The 14,286-nt window shown below is 40.4% G+C and overlaps 1 protein-coding gene across 17 annotated transcripts in view; it reads right to left on the bottom strand.

Annotated features, from left to right (window-relative positions):
- The window catches only part of epb41l2 (erythrocyte membrane protein band 4.1 like 2), a 208,153-nt gene that overhangs the window by 90,709 nt on the left and 103,158 nt on the right, over positions 1–14,286 (bottom strand). For all 17 annotated transcript variants that reach the window (XM_043683473.1, XM_043683480.1, XM_043683487.1 and 14 more), the window contains exon 4: positions 2,105–2,209. In XM_043683473.1, the coding sequence (XP_043539408.1) occupies positions 2,105–2,209 (105 nt within the window). The remainder of the gene's footprint in view (positions 1–2,104; positions 2,210–14,286) is intronic.

Raw genomic sequence — 14,286 nt, 5'->3', positions numbered from 1 at the left:
GAGGACCCAGCACCGATCCTTGTGGCACTCCACTGGTCACAGGCCTCCAGTCTGAAAAACAACCCTCCACCACCATCTTCTGTCTTCTACCTTTGAGCCAGTTCTGTATCCAAATGGCTAGTTCTCCCTGTATTCCATGAGATCTAACCTTGCTAATCAGTCTCCATGGGGAACCTTGTCGAATGCCTTACTGAAGTCCATACAGATCACATCTACTGCTTTGCCCTCATCAATCTTCTTTGTTACGTCTTCAAAAAACTCAATCAAGTTTGTGAGACATGATTTCCCACGCACAAAGCCATGTTGACTATCCATGATCAGTCCCTTTTAAGACCCCTATTCCCGCATAAATAGCTTCAGAGACAATCATCAAGAAACAAAATGTTCAACTCCTGCATTATGCCCTACAATTGATTGCATTCAAAAAACTAGCCAAGAAACACTGAGCTCAGGTTAAAAGCTGATGCTTCAAAGACAACCAAAGGAGTCTAAGGTGTACATTCTTTCATCTCCCTTTATATTTGACACTATTCCACTTTAACTTGGTACCTATGTGCACATGTATATGTGGACCAAGTGACTACATGAAGACTGTGTTGTGCTTTGTTGTGGACGTCACTGGCTAGGAGCATTTATTGCCCATCCCTAAGTGCCCTCATGATAGTTAAGAGTCAACCACATATTTCCTTTCCTAAAAGGCAGTTGTGAATGAGAAGGGTTTTTACTATGAGACCGGCTCCAATTCCATAAATTTTATTGCAAAAAATTTTAATTCAATCTGCCTTGGTGCGATTCAAACCCATATCCCCAGAACATTAGCCTAGGGTTCACAGATACTAATCTAGTGACATTAGCACTGTGCAAATCCCACCTTGGCGTTGTCATTTGTTTTTTCTTTGGGTTCAACATGTCTCTTTCTTTGATTGAAGAAATAGTGTACGTTTAGTTGTCATGGCAAATATATTTAAGTGGAGAGAGGCATAATTTTGTGCAAGATGATCTTAAACTCTAAACCTTGTGATCAGCTAAGAAATTTGAACAAAAGCAAGCCAGTTCATTCTTTCTCACTTGGTTGCAACAATATATTTTGGGTAATACCAGAGATGCACTCCTCTTCTGAAATAATCAAGTATAATTGCAGTTTTAATGTCTAAATCATAAAAGATGAAAAATGTCAAACACTCAGAAGACAGGCTTCATTTAAGCACACAGACAATGACCTTTGTGTCTGGCATTATTATATTCCAAAATAACCACATTCTATGTTATTACAAGTAATAACTAGACTAAATCAGACAAGTAGTAACAATAAGACTAAATACAGATAGTTCTTCTATAATGTGATGGCTGCGTTCTTGTGCAACCCTGTGTTACAGAAAAGTCGCGCTTTAGTAAGTGCTTAAAGTGTTGGCGATGTAATTGCATTACAGCCAACACATGCTTCAAAGGTGACCCCAATTCCCCAATTACGTTACAGTGAATTTGTGATAACAAAACAAGTTGTAACAGAACAACCTGTACCAATAATTTAAGAATGCATACTAAATAAACAGATTCCTGATCCAGTGAATGGCACTGGGCAATTACGCAGCAGCATACATCAGATAAGGTAGAGTAAGGTTTTGGATCATTTAAGTAACTTGAGTGGTATGGAAACTGGTTATTTTATGAATAGATGCGCTTGGATAGCAATCCTAATCTTTCATCATTATAAGACTGTACAAGACAGATCGTAATTCCCTGGGAGAACTTCTATCACACATCAATATTAAATTAGGCTTTTCATGATAAAATGTGTGTCATGCATCTGACAATGTGCTTGATTTACCTTTATCACACAGTTTTTTTACCCTGTAAAACTCTAATGACATCCATTGCTCCAACTTTGTGTACTGAAAATGTGTTTCCAAATTACAGCAATATCATGTTCCAAAAATGATAAATTGAAAGGAATAGGTGCAAATAGCAAGTGTTTTAATTGATGTTTGCAGTTTGTTGTCATAATTGGCTGGTGTGCATTATATTTGCACTTAGAAACTCTCCTATTTCAGCTAGCCACTTTAAAGAAAACTCTGAATAGTTTTATTGAAACTTTTGATCTTACCTTTTCATCTGCAGCATCCCGAAACGTAAGCCCAAAATAATCCCTTTCCAACAGGTTGATCTGCTCACACACCTTGTCAAATAGTACCTGGCCTTTGGCACGTTTCTAACAAATAAAAGTCAGAGTCAAATTAAGATTTTAAATTTAATGTGAAAAATACCCACTAAAAATTCAAAAATAATATTTTATATAAAAGGGACATATTTGCATCGCCAGCAAAATGTCATTAGAAGTAGTTGAACAGAGTAACAAATTTATTTTAAGCTTATCGTTTCTGCTCAACAATTAGAAAGATCATGCTAAAATGAAGCTGAATAATATTACTGAATGTAAACTTATTTGAAACTGAAACACTAACTCTGATACTACCTGGCTGAATATCTTCAGCATTTTATGTTTCAATTTTCATATGAAACAAATATCAACAATTTAAAATAATCTAAAATTTGGATGTAGGTTTGCTCGCTGAGCTGGAAGGTTTGTTTTCAGATGTGTCGTCACCATACTAGGTAATATCTTCAGTGAGCCTCTGGATGAAGCACTGGTGGTATAGCCCGTTTTCTATTTATATGTTTGGGTATACTTGGGTTCGCTATCTTTGAAATCTCGCTATCATCTGAAATTTCTCTACATTTATGGACTAACAAAGCTAATTTTAAACAAATACAGAGCCAAGAAAAGGGCAGGATAAAAGCAAAACATTTGGTCATGTGTGGAGAAAGCAATAAAAATATGGAACAAGGCAAAGGTGGTATAAATCTATAACTATTTACACCTCATTGGACCCATGCTTCATTACCAACTTTGTCCAATCATTATCTTTTGTCTTTCACCATCATTGTTTCATTTATTTTTTTTCTGTCATAGCTTGGATATTCTTGTTTTTTGTTTCCCCTTTGGTTTAAAAGCTGTTCTGATAAAAGGCTAGGACCTTGGGTACTAATTTTGCTTTCCTCTTTTTCAGATGCTGTCTGACATCTGGATATTTCCAGCATCCTGTTTTATTTTCAAAAAGTTGTTTGCAGAAAGTGACAGTTCAGAATTATTATGCAGATCTTCAAATAGTTATATGGATTAAATAATTTGGTTTGTCAAAATTCTAAACTTTAGTAAATACAGAAAATCCATTAAGGAAATCTGTGTACCAACTGACACAATATTGAAATGTCTGTAAACATTTAAGAAAAAAATTACTCTCAATAGCCTTTTATGTATCAAATTAATACAACAATGCAAATAAAATCACATTTACAATTGCAATCATCATTGTCAGCATCCTTCCATCTGCTTAAGGTTATGGATATGGACCAGATTCAAGAAAGAGGTAAATGTGTTTCTGATGAAAAGAGGGATAAAGGGTGATGGAAGCAGGTAGGAAAGTGGAATTGGGACCAGTACAAGATCAGCCATGAATTGCCTATACGTGCTGCTAATTCCTAAGTTCTTATGTTCCAACCTATTGGATTGGTATAGCTCCATATTGCTGTTAGCTGACGTTATTAATCAGTGATACACAGTTTCTATCACATGTGCCAATATGGAATGTTTATCAGGTATCATTATGTTGGGTATGTGTGTTGGCACTGCTGCCAAGTGATCATGGCTGAATTCATTGGACCACATGACAATTACATCATTTTCTTCCTTGTCAGCTAGTGCCCCCGAGAGGTGATGTTGATGTCAAGTCACATGTGCAAGTATCCATAAAGCAGGGGGTCAGGCACACAACTAATTACAATGACAGCTGCCTTGATGCTTATAATCAAAAGAAACAAGTTAAAGCTATGGGAAAGTGTGTACATGATTGGCTGTCGCTTAACCTGCACGAATGGCATGCATCAGCAATATAGAGGAGCTCTTTGATCAAAATGTCCTGTCATTTTGTTTTCACTAACCGCCTGAACAAGTTTAGAACTTGCCACCTACCCAATATGCATTAAATTCCTTCCATGTTGGCAGTGAAAGTAAAATTCAAGAACATAAATTGGAATATATCAAAGAAAATGGGGGGCTTGGAGATAGCTCTGTTTCACTTGATTCTTCACCCCGAAACTGTCAAAGTATGATCGATGTCATCTCAGAGCTTTGGTGGTCAGCTAATTTTCCTGAAAATTCTGTGGCATCCTGTACTAAAGGGGCAAAAGGGTATATCTTGTTTAGCACATTTCTCTTGTCTGAAGAGGATGATGCTTGTTTAGATCGGTTGGCACAGAATCACACTGCTTCTGGATATATTTGCGCGCAAATAATGGAATCTTTTAAGCATGACCCTAACAAAGGTTGCCCCAGTGATGCTAAGTGAGACACCTGCCAACAATTAACACTTTATAAATAACTAATTTATCGTGTTACCAAATTTCTCAAATTTTGCATCTGAACACACCTCCAGATCCATCTTACCAATCTGTTTCAATCAAACCCATTCCTCTTTCAAATGTTCTCAGTCTTTCTTTCCTCTCTGACCCCAAGACAACCAGTTCTTTTCTTGAATCCAGCTTCAGCCGTTTACTGCCTCGATGAATGGAGCATGGTACGAAGCTCTGCTCCTGTCCCATTCAGTACCAGCCTCCCAGATTGGTCAGAGGTCTTCTCCCACACAGTGGGCTCTCAATTCTTCAGAATTCTCAATTCACTTGGACCACTCCTTCTGACTTCTTAACTGCAGGATTTGCTTTATTGGAAGCAGCCAGTGGCACATCCATCATCACAATTTTTCTACTCTATTTACTCCTTTCAACTTACCTTTCAGTACTCCATTCTCTCAGATCCAACTCACGCATTGAGTAGAGTGGGTTAGGAGTTCGGGGTAGCTGTAAAATGGGATAGGAATGCTCAGATTGGGAAATTCATTTGCTTGCCCAACTCCCTGCAACAAAGTCAAGGGAGGGTAGGGTCAAGCATGGACTTCCCATCCTGAGAGCAATTGAGCACTGTCACTACTATTCTAACAGCACCAAGGGGGTATGGTCAAATCACCAGGTATACCAGAGATGATCTGCCAGACCTTTGGAGAGTTACTTGGACACACTATGTCCAATGGAAGGCCCTTTCAAAAGAGAAGGACAGTCCCATGGAAAGAATCATTTAAAATGATACTCTCACCCACACCAAGGCCTGCTTGAACAACCCAGGCCTGTATATCCCACTTATGAGAATTTCAGGGACCTACAGTGTTTCTGCACCCTGGACCCTACTGCAATACTGACAGTGGTCACTGCTCGCTGTGGCAGGGATACAACTGGAGAACTGTTCGACTTGGATTGGTTGGTAGTTCTCAGAGGTAAGACATCCACTCTGCACAAACCTGACACACCAGCACTGACCAGGAAGGTACACAACCAAGACAGTCTTATCACAGCCTCTCAACCCAGTGGACGCATCCAATATGGAGACCATTAAACATACCTGATTAGCACTTAACCTGTTGACAAGCATGGTGCTGTTTATGGACTTGGCCTCCAAATTATCGAGGCTGAACACTCTCTGACACCATGTTCTAACACCTCTGGATCACCGTCTGCCATTGGAGGTGGAATCATTGATTTAAACACACATTAATTTTCTCTCCAGACTCCAACTTCAGCCACACAGTGCACACTTCTCAAGACCCACAAATGCAACTGGCCTGGCAGACACTAATTGTCTCTTACCCCTTGGAACTTATGCAACCTAACTATATTCTTCTCATTTTATCTAGTCTTTTCCCATGCTCTCCATAATTCCACCAGTTTCCAATCACTTTGACAACATGACTATCTACCTCCACCCCATTGATTGGAGATCCAGAAAGCCTAATTGCTAACCTTTGGTCTCATACCCAAAACTCAAATTTGAAGGAAGTTAGAGGGAAAATTGAAGATGCAAAGACCACAATCTCTCATCCCTACCTAAACTCTGGGAAGTGCCAGAAGACTGGAAAATTGTAAACATGACATTCCTTCAAGAAAGGTTGTAAGGATAATGCTAGAAATTACAGACTAGTTACATTAACCTCACTAGTGGGGAGGCAGGAGGACAGACAGAAAACACCGCCAGTCAACACATACAGCAGATACATTAACGACCTTCTCATCCTCGGGATCCATGGCGAGGAGTCACTGAAACAACTATACAGTGATGTCAACAAGTTTCATCCCATCAGACTTAACAAGAAGTACTCTTTAGAGTCAGTCTCATTCTTGGACACATGCACCTCCATCAAGAACGGACACCTCAGTATCACACCCTACAGCAAGCCTGTGGATAAACCTCACAGTGCTGCACTCTCGAGTTTCCACCCCAAACATATTAAAACAGTCATCCCCTACGGACAAGCCTTACACATACACAGGATCTGTTCAGATGAAGAGGAATGCGATAGACACATGAAGGTGCTGGAGGATGCCCTCATAAGAATGGGATAGGATGCTCAACTCAACAATTCCATATGCACTCTCTTATGTGCACACACACACACACACACCCCCTCTCTCCGACATATACACACGCACACTTTCCCCCTCCCTCTCACACAGACATACACACACAAAAGTCTATGGGGTGAATTTGCATTTGCAGGTTCATATTTGCAGGTACATTCTATTTTGTACAAAAAGCACACAAATCTATAGGCAGTCAGTCAGTCAATATGACATTTTATAAATTCCTACTTTAGGATACAGAGAGACTCTAACCTCACACCTTTCATGCTTTATCTGAACTGAAAGGTCACCCTTTATTATCGGCTGATAAAATCTTAAATTACCTCGGAAGAAATTCTGGGATTTACATATTCATCAATCAAAACCTGCATCCCCATTCTAACTGATTAAAGACTTAACAGCCATTTCGGTTTGTGTGATACATCACATACATTGAATGACACTTTCATCTTTTACTTATAAATTCTGTGTCCTATGTACCTGCCCCCTAGCTACCTGATGAAGGAGCAGCACTCTGAAAGCTTGTACTTTCAAATAAATCTGTTGGACTACAACCTTGTGTTATGTGACTTTTAATGATGTTAAAGTGTAAGACACTGGTTAGATTTCAGCTGGAGTACTGTGTGCAATTGTGGGCACCATATTATAGAAAAGATGCGAATGTATTGGAGAAAGTGCAAAGTAGTTTAGAAGAATGGTTCCAGGGATGAGGAACTTTGGTTATGAGGATTGACTGAACTAGTTGGGACTGTTAGAAAATCATAAGTGGGCTGGATAGATTTCCTGCCTACAAAAGGAAAAGAACAAAATGGACATTGATTGAAAGTGATCTGCAACTGAAGAAAGGGCGAAGTGAAGAAAATGGGTTTTTTCCTTTGTGAATAATTAATAGAATGCAATGTCTGGAAAGGTGATAGAGGCAGGTTCAACTGAGGCATGCAGGTGGACAGTGGATGTGTATTTGGATAAAAATAATTTGCAACAATATGGGAAAAAGGAAAATTAGATTGATACTAGGTAATTATGTTCACCTAATGATTGAGTGCAAGAACAGTGGGCTGAACACTCCCCTTCTGTGATTTTGTGAAATCTCCCCACAAAATCCTTTGTTCCAAGCAGGGAAAAAAGCTTCTCCAACCTAATCTTGCAGTTAAAATCCTCATTCCTAAAGCCACTCAAGCACATTTTCTTTCCACCTTCTTGACAACCCTTACGTCTACCCTAAACTGCAGTGCCCTAAACTGGATGTAATACAGAGAAACCTCCATTATCCATAAACCAATTACTCAAATATCGGATTATTCAAAGATGATTTCAAGGTCCCATAAAAACGTTACTTTAAAGAGGTAAGTGTATTCGATTTACCTGTACTGAAGACGATGTGAAAATGCTGGCAAAAACAAAGAAACATAAGCAGGTCACGCATCAGCGATTGGATTTTTTTTTAGGTAAGGGTTGTTACACAGCCCTTTGCAAAAATAAGTGTTTTACAGTATTCCAGGCACTTCAACCGGCCGTTCATTAAAAAAAGGCCGAGAACAGAAATGCACGTGCGAGGTGGGGCTTCTGTCTTTCTATCACGGACTGAGTTCCTGGAAACCGATACTGTAAATGGGCTTGCGATTGTAGAAGCTTTTTGGGACCTTATTTAATGCTGGGATTTCATTGTAAGGGTTCAGTTCTTCTCGTTTTAACCTGTAATTTGCGGACTGCAAAGATTAGTGTGTTTAAATGGCAGACACACTAAAATTATAGATTTAAACAAATTCTCCGGTAGAGCACAGTTTTAGATCAGCGTGGCTTTCACATTTAAGCCAAAATTGATTATCCAAATAATCAATTATCCAAACGAAATAGTGCCCGCCTATCTCATTCGGATAATTGAGGTTCCTCTGTACTCTAGCTGTGGTGATAGATTGATAGATAGAAAACAGTTTCACAAGCATCAATTAGCTTTCCTAATAACTCTGAAAGAGTTCTGCTACTTTCTGAAATTTTTACCAAGATCTGATGCTATCTTGAAAACAATAAAAGAATGCACAAGTCCCAGGAGGCCAAAATTCATAACCCAACGAGAAAGAACTAGCCACTTCAGCTCCTTTTCTATAACAGAAATGGAAGAAATGGTTGTATTCATGTAGATCCTTTCAAAACCTCAGCAACTAGGTAATCCTACATTGAGCACAACAGTGAGACACTCAGAATTATATACACCTGAGTAGTGATGCTCCCAAAACTCCAATGCAAGACAAGCCTTTTAGAATCAAAAGGTTCCAAAAGCTACATTTATGTCTTTATTGGCCAATTTAAAAAAAATGTTGTGCAAGCAAATCCAAGGATGCAAGAGAGAAGTTTGAAAATAATTTTTCAATGAATACTTTATTCCTAGATGGGACAGTATACAGGGTGGTGATGACATCGTGACAATGTCACGAGAGTATTAATCCAGAGGGAAGAGGTTAATGCTATAGGGACATGGCAGCTGCTAGAATTTGAATTTTGTAAATAAAATTTGGAACATAAAACTGGTCTCAGTGAGAGGACCACAGAACTATTAACGGGCATGGGATGGGCACAATTGAAATGTGGAGCTTATACAAGGACTAGCTAGTGCAGGTCCTTGTTAAGTATGTATCAGTCAGGTAGGGAAGTAGTCGTCCAGCGTGGGAGCCATGGTTTCCGAAGGAAGTTGAATCTCAAGAGGAAGAAGGTGCCTTATATCAGAATGAGACGTGATTGCTCAGTTAGGGCACTTGAGAGTTACAGGTTAGCCAAGAAAGACCAAAAAAGAGAACTAAGAGGAGCCGGGAGGAGACATGAGAAGTCATTGGCGGATAGGATCAAGGAAAACCCCAGGGCTTTCTATATCAGGAATAAAAGAATGACTAGAGTAAGATAAGGGCCAATCAAGCATAGGAGTGGGAAGTTGTGCGTGGAGTCAGAGGAGATAGAGGAAGCACTAAATGAATACTTATTGTCAGTATTCACATAAGAGAAAGACAATGTGGTCAAGGAAAATACGAAGATACAAGCTACTAGACTAGATGGGATTAAGGTGCGCAAGTAGGTGGTGTTAGCGATTCTAGAAAGTGTAAAAATAGATGTCCCCTAGGCCGGATGGGATTTATCCTAGGATTCTCTGGGAAGCCAGGGAGGAGATTGCCGAGCCTTTGGCTTTGATCTTTACATTGTCACTGTTTACAGGAATATTGCCAGAAGACTGGAGGATAGCAAATGCTGTTCCCTTGTTCAAGAAGGGGTGTAGAGACAACCCTGGAAATTATAGATCTGTGAGCCTTAATTCAGTTGTGGGTAAAGTGTTGGAAAGGGTTATAAGAGATAGGATTTATCATCATCTAGAGAGGAATAAGTTTATTAGGGATAGCCAACATGGTTTTGATAAGGGTAAGTTGTGCCTCACAAACCTTATTGAGTTCTTTGAGAAGGTGACCAAACAGGTGGATGAGGGTAAAACGGTTGGTGTGGTGCATATGGATTTCAGTAAAGCATTTGAGAAGGTTCCCCACGGTAGGTTATTGCACAAAATACAAAGGCATTGGATGGAGGATGATTTAGTGGTTTGGATCAGAAATTGGCTGGCTGAAAGACGACAGAGGGTGGTGGTTGACGGGACATATTCATCCTGGAGTTCAGTTACTAGTGGGGTACCTCAAGGAACTGTTTTGGATCCGCTGTTGTTTGTCATTTATATAAATGACCTGGATGAGGGCGTGGAAGGATGGGTTAGTAAATATGTGGATGACAAGAAGGTCGGTGGAGTTGTGGATAGTGCTGAAGGATGTTGCACGTTACAGAGGGACATAGATAAGCAACAGAGCTGGGCTGAGAGGTGACAAATGGAATTTAATGCGGAAAAGTGAGAGGTGATTCACTTTGGGAGGAGTAACAGGAATACAGAGCTCTGGACTAACGGTAAGGCTCTTGGTAGTGTAGATGAGCAGAGAGATCCCGGTGCCCAGGTACATAGATCCTTGAAAGTTGCCACCTAAATTGATAGGGTTGTTAAGGCGGCATACAGTGTGTTAGCTTTTATTGGTAGAGGGATTGAGTTTTGAAACCATAAGATCATGCTGCAGCTGTAGAAAACTCTGGTGCGGCCACATTTGGAGTATTGTGTACAGTTCTGGTCACTGCATTATAGGAAGGACGTGGAAGGTTTGAAAAGGGTTCAGAGATTTACTAGGATGTTGCTTGGTATGGAGGGAAGGTCTTACGAGGTAAGGCTGAGGGACTTGAGGCTGTTTTCATCAGAGAAAAGACAGTTGAGAGGCGACTTAATTCAGACATAAGATAATCAGAGGGTTAGATAGGGCGGACAGTGAGAGCCTTTTTCCTTGGATGGCGATGGCTGGCACGAGGGGACATAGTTTTAAATTGAGGGGTGATAGATATAGGTCAGATTTCGGAAGTAGTTTCTTTACTCAGAGCAGTACAGGCGTGGAATGCACTGCCTGCAACAGTAGTAGACTCGCAAACTTTAAGGGCATTTAAATGGTCATTGGATAGCCATCTTGATGAGAATTGAATAGTGTAGGTTAGATAGGTTTCAGATTTAGGGCGGCACGGTGGCACAGTGGTTAGCACTGCTGCCTCACAGCGCCAGAGACTTGGGTTCAATTCCCGACTCAGGCGACTGACTGTGTGGAGTTTGCACATTCTTCCCGTGTCTGCGTGGGTTTCCTCCGGGTGCTCCGGTTTCCTCCCACAGTCACAAAGATGTGCGGGTCAGGTGAATTGGCCATGCTAAATTGCCCGTAGTGTTAGGTTAAAAGGGGTAAATGTAGGGGTATGGGTGGGTTGCGCTTCGGCGGGTCGGTGTGGACTTGTTGGGCCGAAGGGCCTGTTTCCACACTGTAAGTAATCTAATCTAATCTAATCTAATCTAATCTAATCTATTGGTTCCACAAGTCAGCGCAACATCAAGGGCCGAAGGGCCTGTACTGCGCTATAATGTTGTACGTTCTTTGTCGTACAACTGATGCAAAGCATTGAACAAATCTAGACCGCTGTTAAGTCTTTAATCACCTAGAATGGTGTTACCTCATTCATGATGCAATATAAATTTAAGTTATTGAAGGTATATTGGGTATTTGGTTGTACCCAAACACCCTCTTTCAGACTGGGCCCTTTCGCCCTCACTTCCTATTCTGGTAGAACTCTCATCCACTGAATTTAACAAATACAATGTAATACCAACATGAAGAACACATTCCTCAAGAGTTCAAGTTTGCTACATTCCACCAGACATTGCACATTTTCTTTTGCCCAACAAACTTCAACAGATGTACTAATTGTTGATACTTTCTTTCTACATTGAATGATCCCTATTTCATGTTTGGCAGAGTCCGTTCCTTGTATTATCAGCCACCTTTAAACGAAGGTTTAAAAAAAACAAGCCATTTGTCCAAGGTTCTCTGATCCTTCTTTTTGGGATCAATTCCAAAAGACCTTTACACCAAACTTCAATACACAAAGGACTTTTATTCAATTCAGCATAATACCCAACACCAGTAAGCATTTTTAAAAAATGCCTACTAAATTATAAACCATTATGAATCCAGGATTCAAAAGCAATGAATGTGTTGCCTTTATTGAACATTTGCACTGGTATGTTGCTCCAAACTTGTTTATATTGTCTAATTGCACAGATTGAATTTCAACAGACCAATTACGTATTCTAGCTAATGTTATAATTCCAAGAAATCAACGTCACAGCTTATTAATACAAGAAAATAAATTGACAATCATACAGGTTATACAATATTCTGAAACATACAACTATGAAACTATTGTTAACTACATTATTAGTTAAAGTTGAAGCAAGTGTGATATGATTTGCTCTCACTACTGAGCAATCATATGCTGGGATCTTCTCAGACTATCCGAACCTAATTTTGGTGATTAATATGCATTCAATGTCCTGTTAATGTTTTCCATTGCATAATTAACACATGCTAAACATATCAATAGCTTCACAGTTATTGATAAATCTCAACTACAAAAGTTTGGTATATACATGAAATAGTTTATTGAAAATTATTTTGTAGGCATACTGCAACATATGCTTAACATTAAAATATTCCAATAGCTGCTAATTTATACGAGATAAAGTCAACACACTTGCACTGCATCATAGATCTGTGCTGTCATTAGAGAAAAATGATGGGTTGTTTACCCTGACAGTCAGCCCACCTCAGGCAAGGGGAGAGTTGAGAAGAGGAGTCCTTCAAGCCAACCTCAGCCAGGCTGAACTATATTCACAATATCTGAGTATGACATGGGACATAACAATGGTAAATCTGAAAGGATGCAAAACAGACAAATACCTATTTTCAAAATTAACAAAAAATCCATCGAAATCACATTCTACTTTCATATCTAAACAGCATATAGGCGGTTTTGGGGTATCTCTTGAACTTGGCGACAAATTATGTTAATTTGGTGCAGCAGTAGATTATTTATTCGTCAACCACAATATTGAAAACAAAACTTTCTATCTATCGTGAATTGTGCAAAGAAGATAATGAGCATTTGTTCAGCATTGTTATTCTTTGAATATTCAAATAGTTGTGCCATGAAGATTGGAAATTCACAATTTCAGTTGGTAAACTATCATTACTATTGTCTTTGCATTCGAGTCCAGTAAACATATTCCTCGTGAACAGGAAGGAAGTGCGGACCGCAAATGCTCGAGAGTGAGGTGAAAAGTGTAGTGTTGGAAAAGCACAGGTCAGGCAGCAGTCACATTACTGATGGGGGGCTTATGCCCGAAAGTCACAGACACCTCCTCCTACTGCACCCCTCCGCCCCTCGACCATGACCTCACCTCCCATCACCAAACCATCCACAACCTCATCACCTCAGGGAATCTCCCATCCACAGCCTCCAACCTCATAGTCCTGCAACCCCACACCGCCCAATTCCACCTCTTACCCAAAATCCAAAAACCTGACTGCCCTAGGCAATCTGATGCAAATTGTCTCTGCCTGAACTTACCTCTTCATATCTCGACACGGTCTTGTTCCCCTTTGGTCCAGGAACTCCTCACATATATTCAGAACACCACCCACACTCTCCGCTTCCTCCATAACGTTCGTTTCCCCAGCCCCCAAAGCCTCATCTCTGCCATGGACATTCAGTCCCTCTACACATCCTTCCGCCATGACGGAGGCATCCAAGCCCTCAGTTTCTACCTCTCCCACTGCCAACCAGTACCTTTCACCGACACTCATTTGATTGGCGGAACTGGTCCACACCCTCAACAACTTCTCCTTCGAATCCCCCCACTTCCTTCAGACCAAAGGGGTAGCCATAGGCATCCCTAGCTATCCCTGCCTCTTCATAGGCGAAGTGGAAGAGTCCATCTTCCACAGTCACACCAGCACCATACCCCAGCTTTATCCCCGCTAGATTGATGATTGTACTGTCGCCACCTTGTGCTCTCAAGAAGAGGTTGATCAGTTCATCAACTAACTAACACCTTCCACCTTGACCTTAAGTTCACACAGACCATCTCTAACACCTCCCATCCCCTCCTGGACCTCTCCATCTCTATCTCTGGCGACTGACTCAACACAGACATCTATTTCAAACCCAATGACTCCCACAGCTACTTTGAATACACCTCCAACCACCCACCCTCCTGTAAAAACATGATCCCTTACTCCGAATTCCTCCTCCTCCACCTTATCTGCTCCCAGGATTCCACTCCCGGACAACACAGATGGCCTCCTATTTCAA

This window comes from Chiloscyllium plagiosum, chromosome 3 (genome assembly GCF_004010195.1).
Source record: "Chiloscyllium plagiosum isolate BGI_BamShark_2017 chromosome 3, ASM401019v2, whole genome shotgun sequence".
Taxonomy (NCBI): Eukaryota; Metazoa; Chordata; class Chondrichthyes; order Orectolobiformes; family Hemiscylliidae; genus Chiloscyllium; species Chiloscyllium plagiosum.
This window is presented reverse-complemented; position numbering and strand designations above follow the sequence as displayed.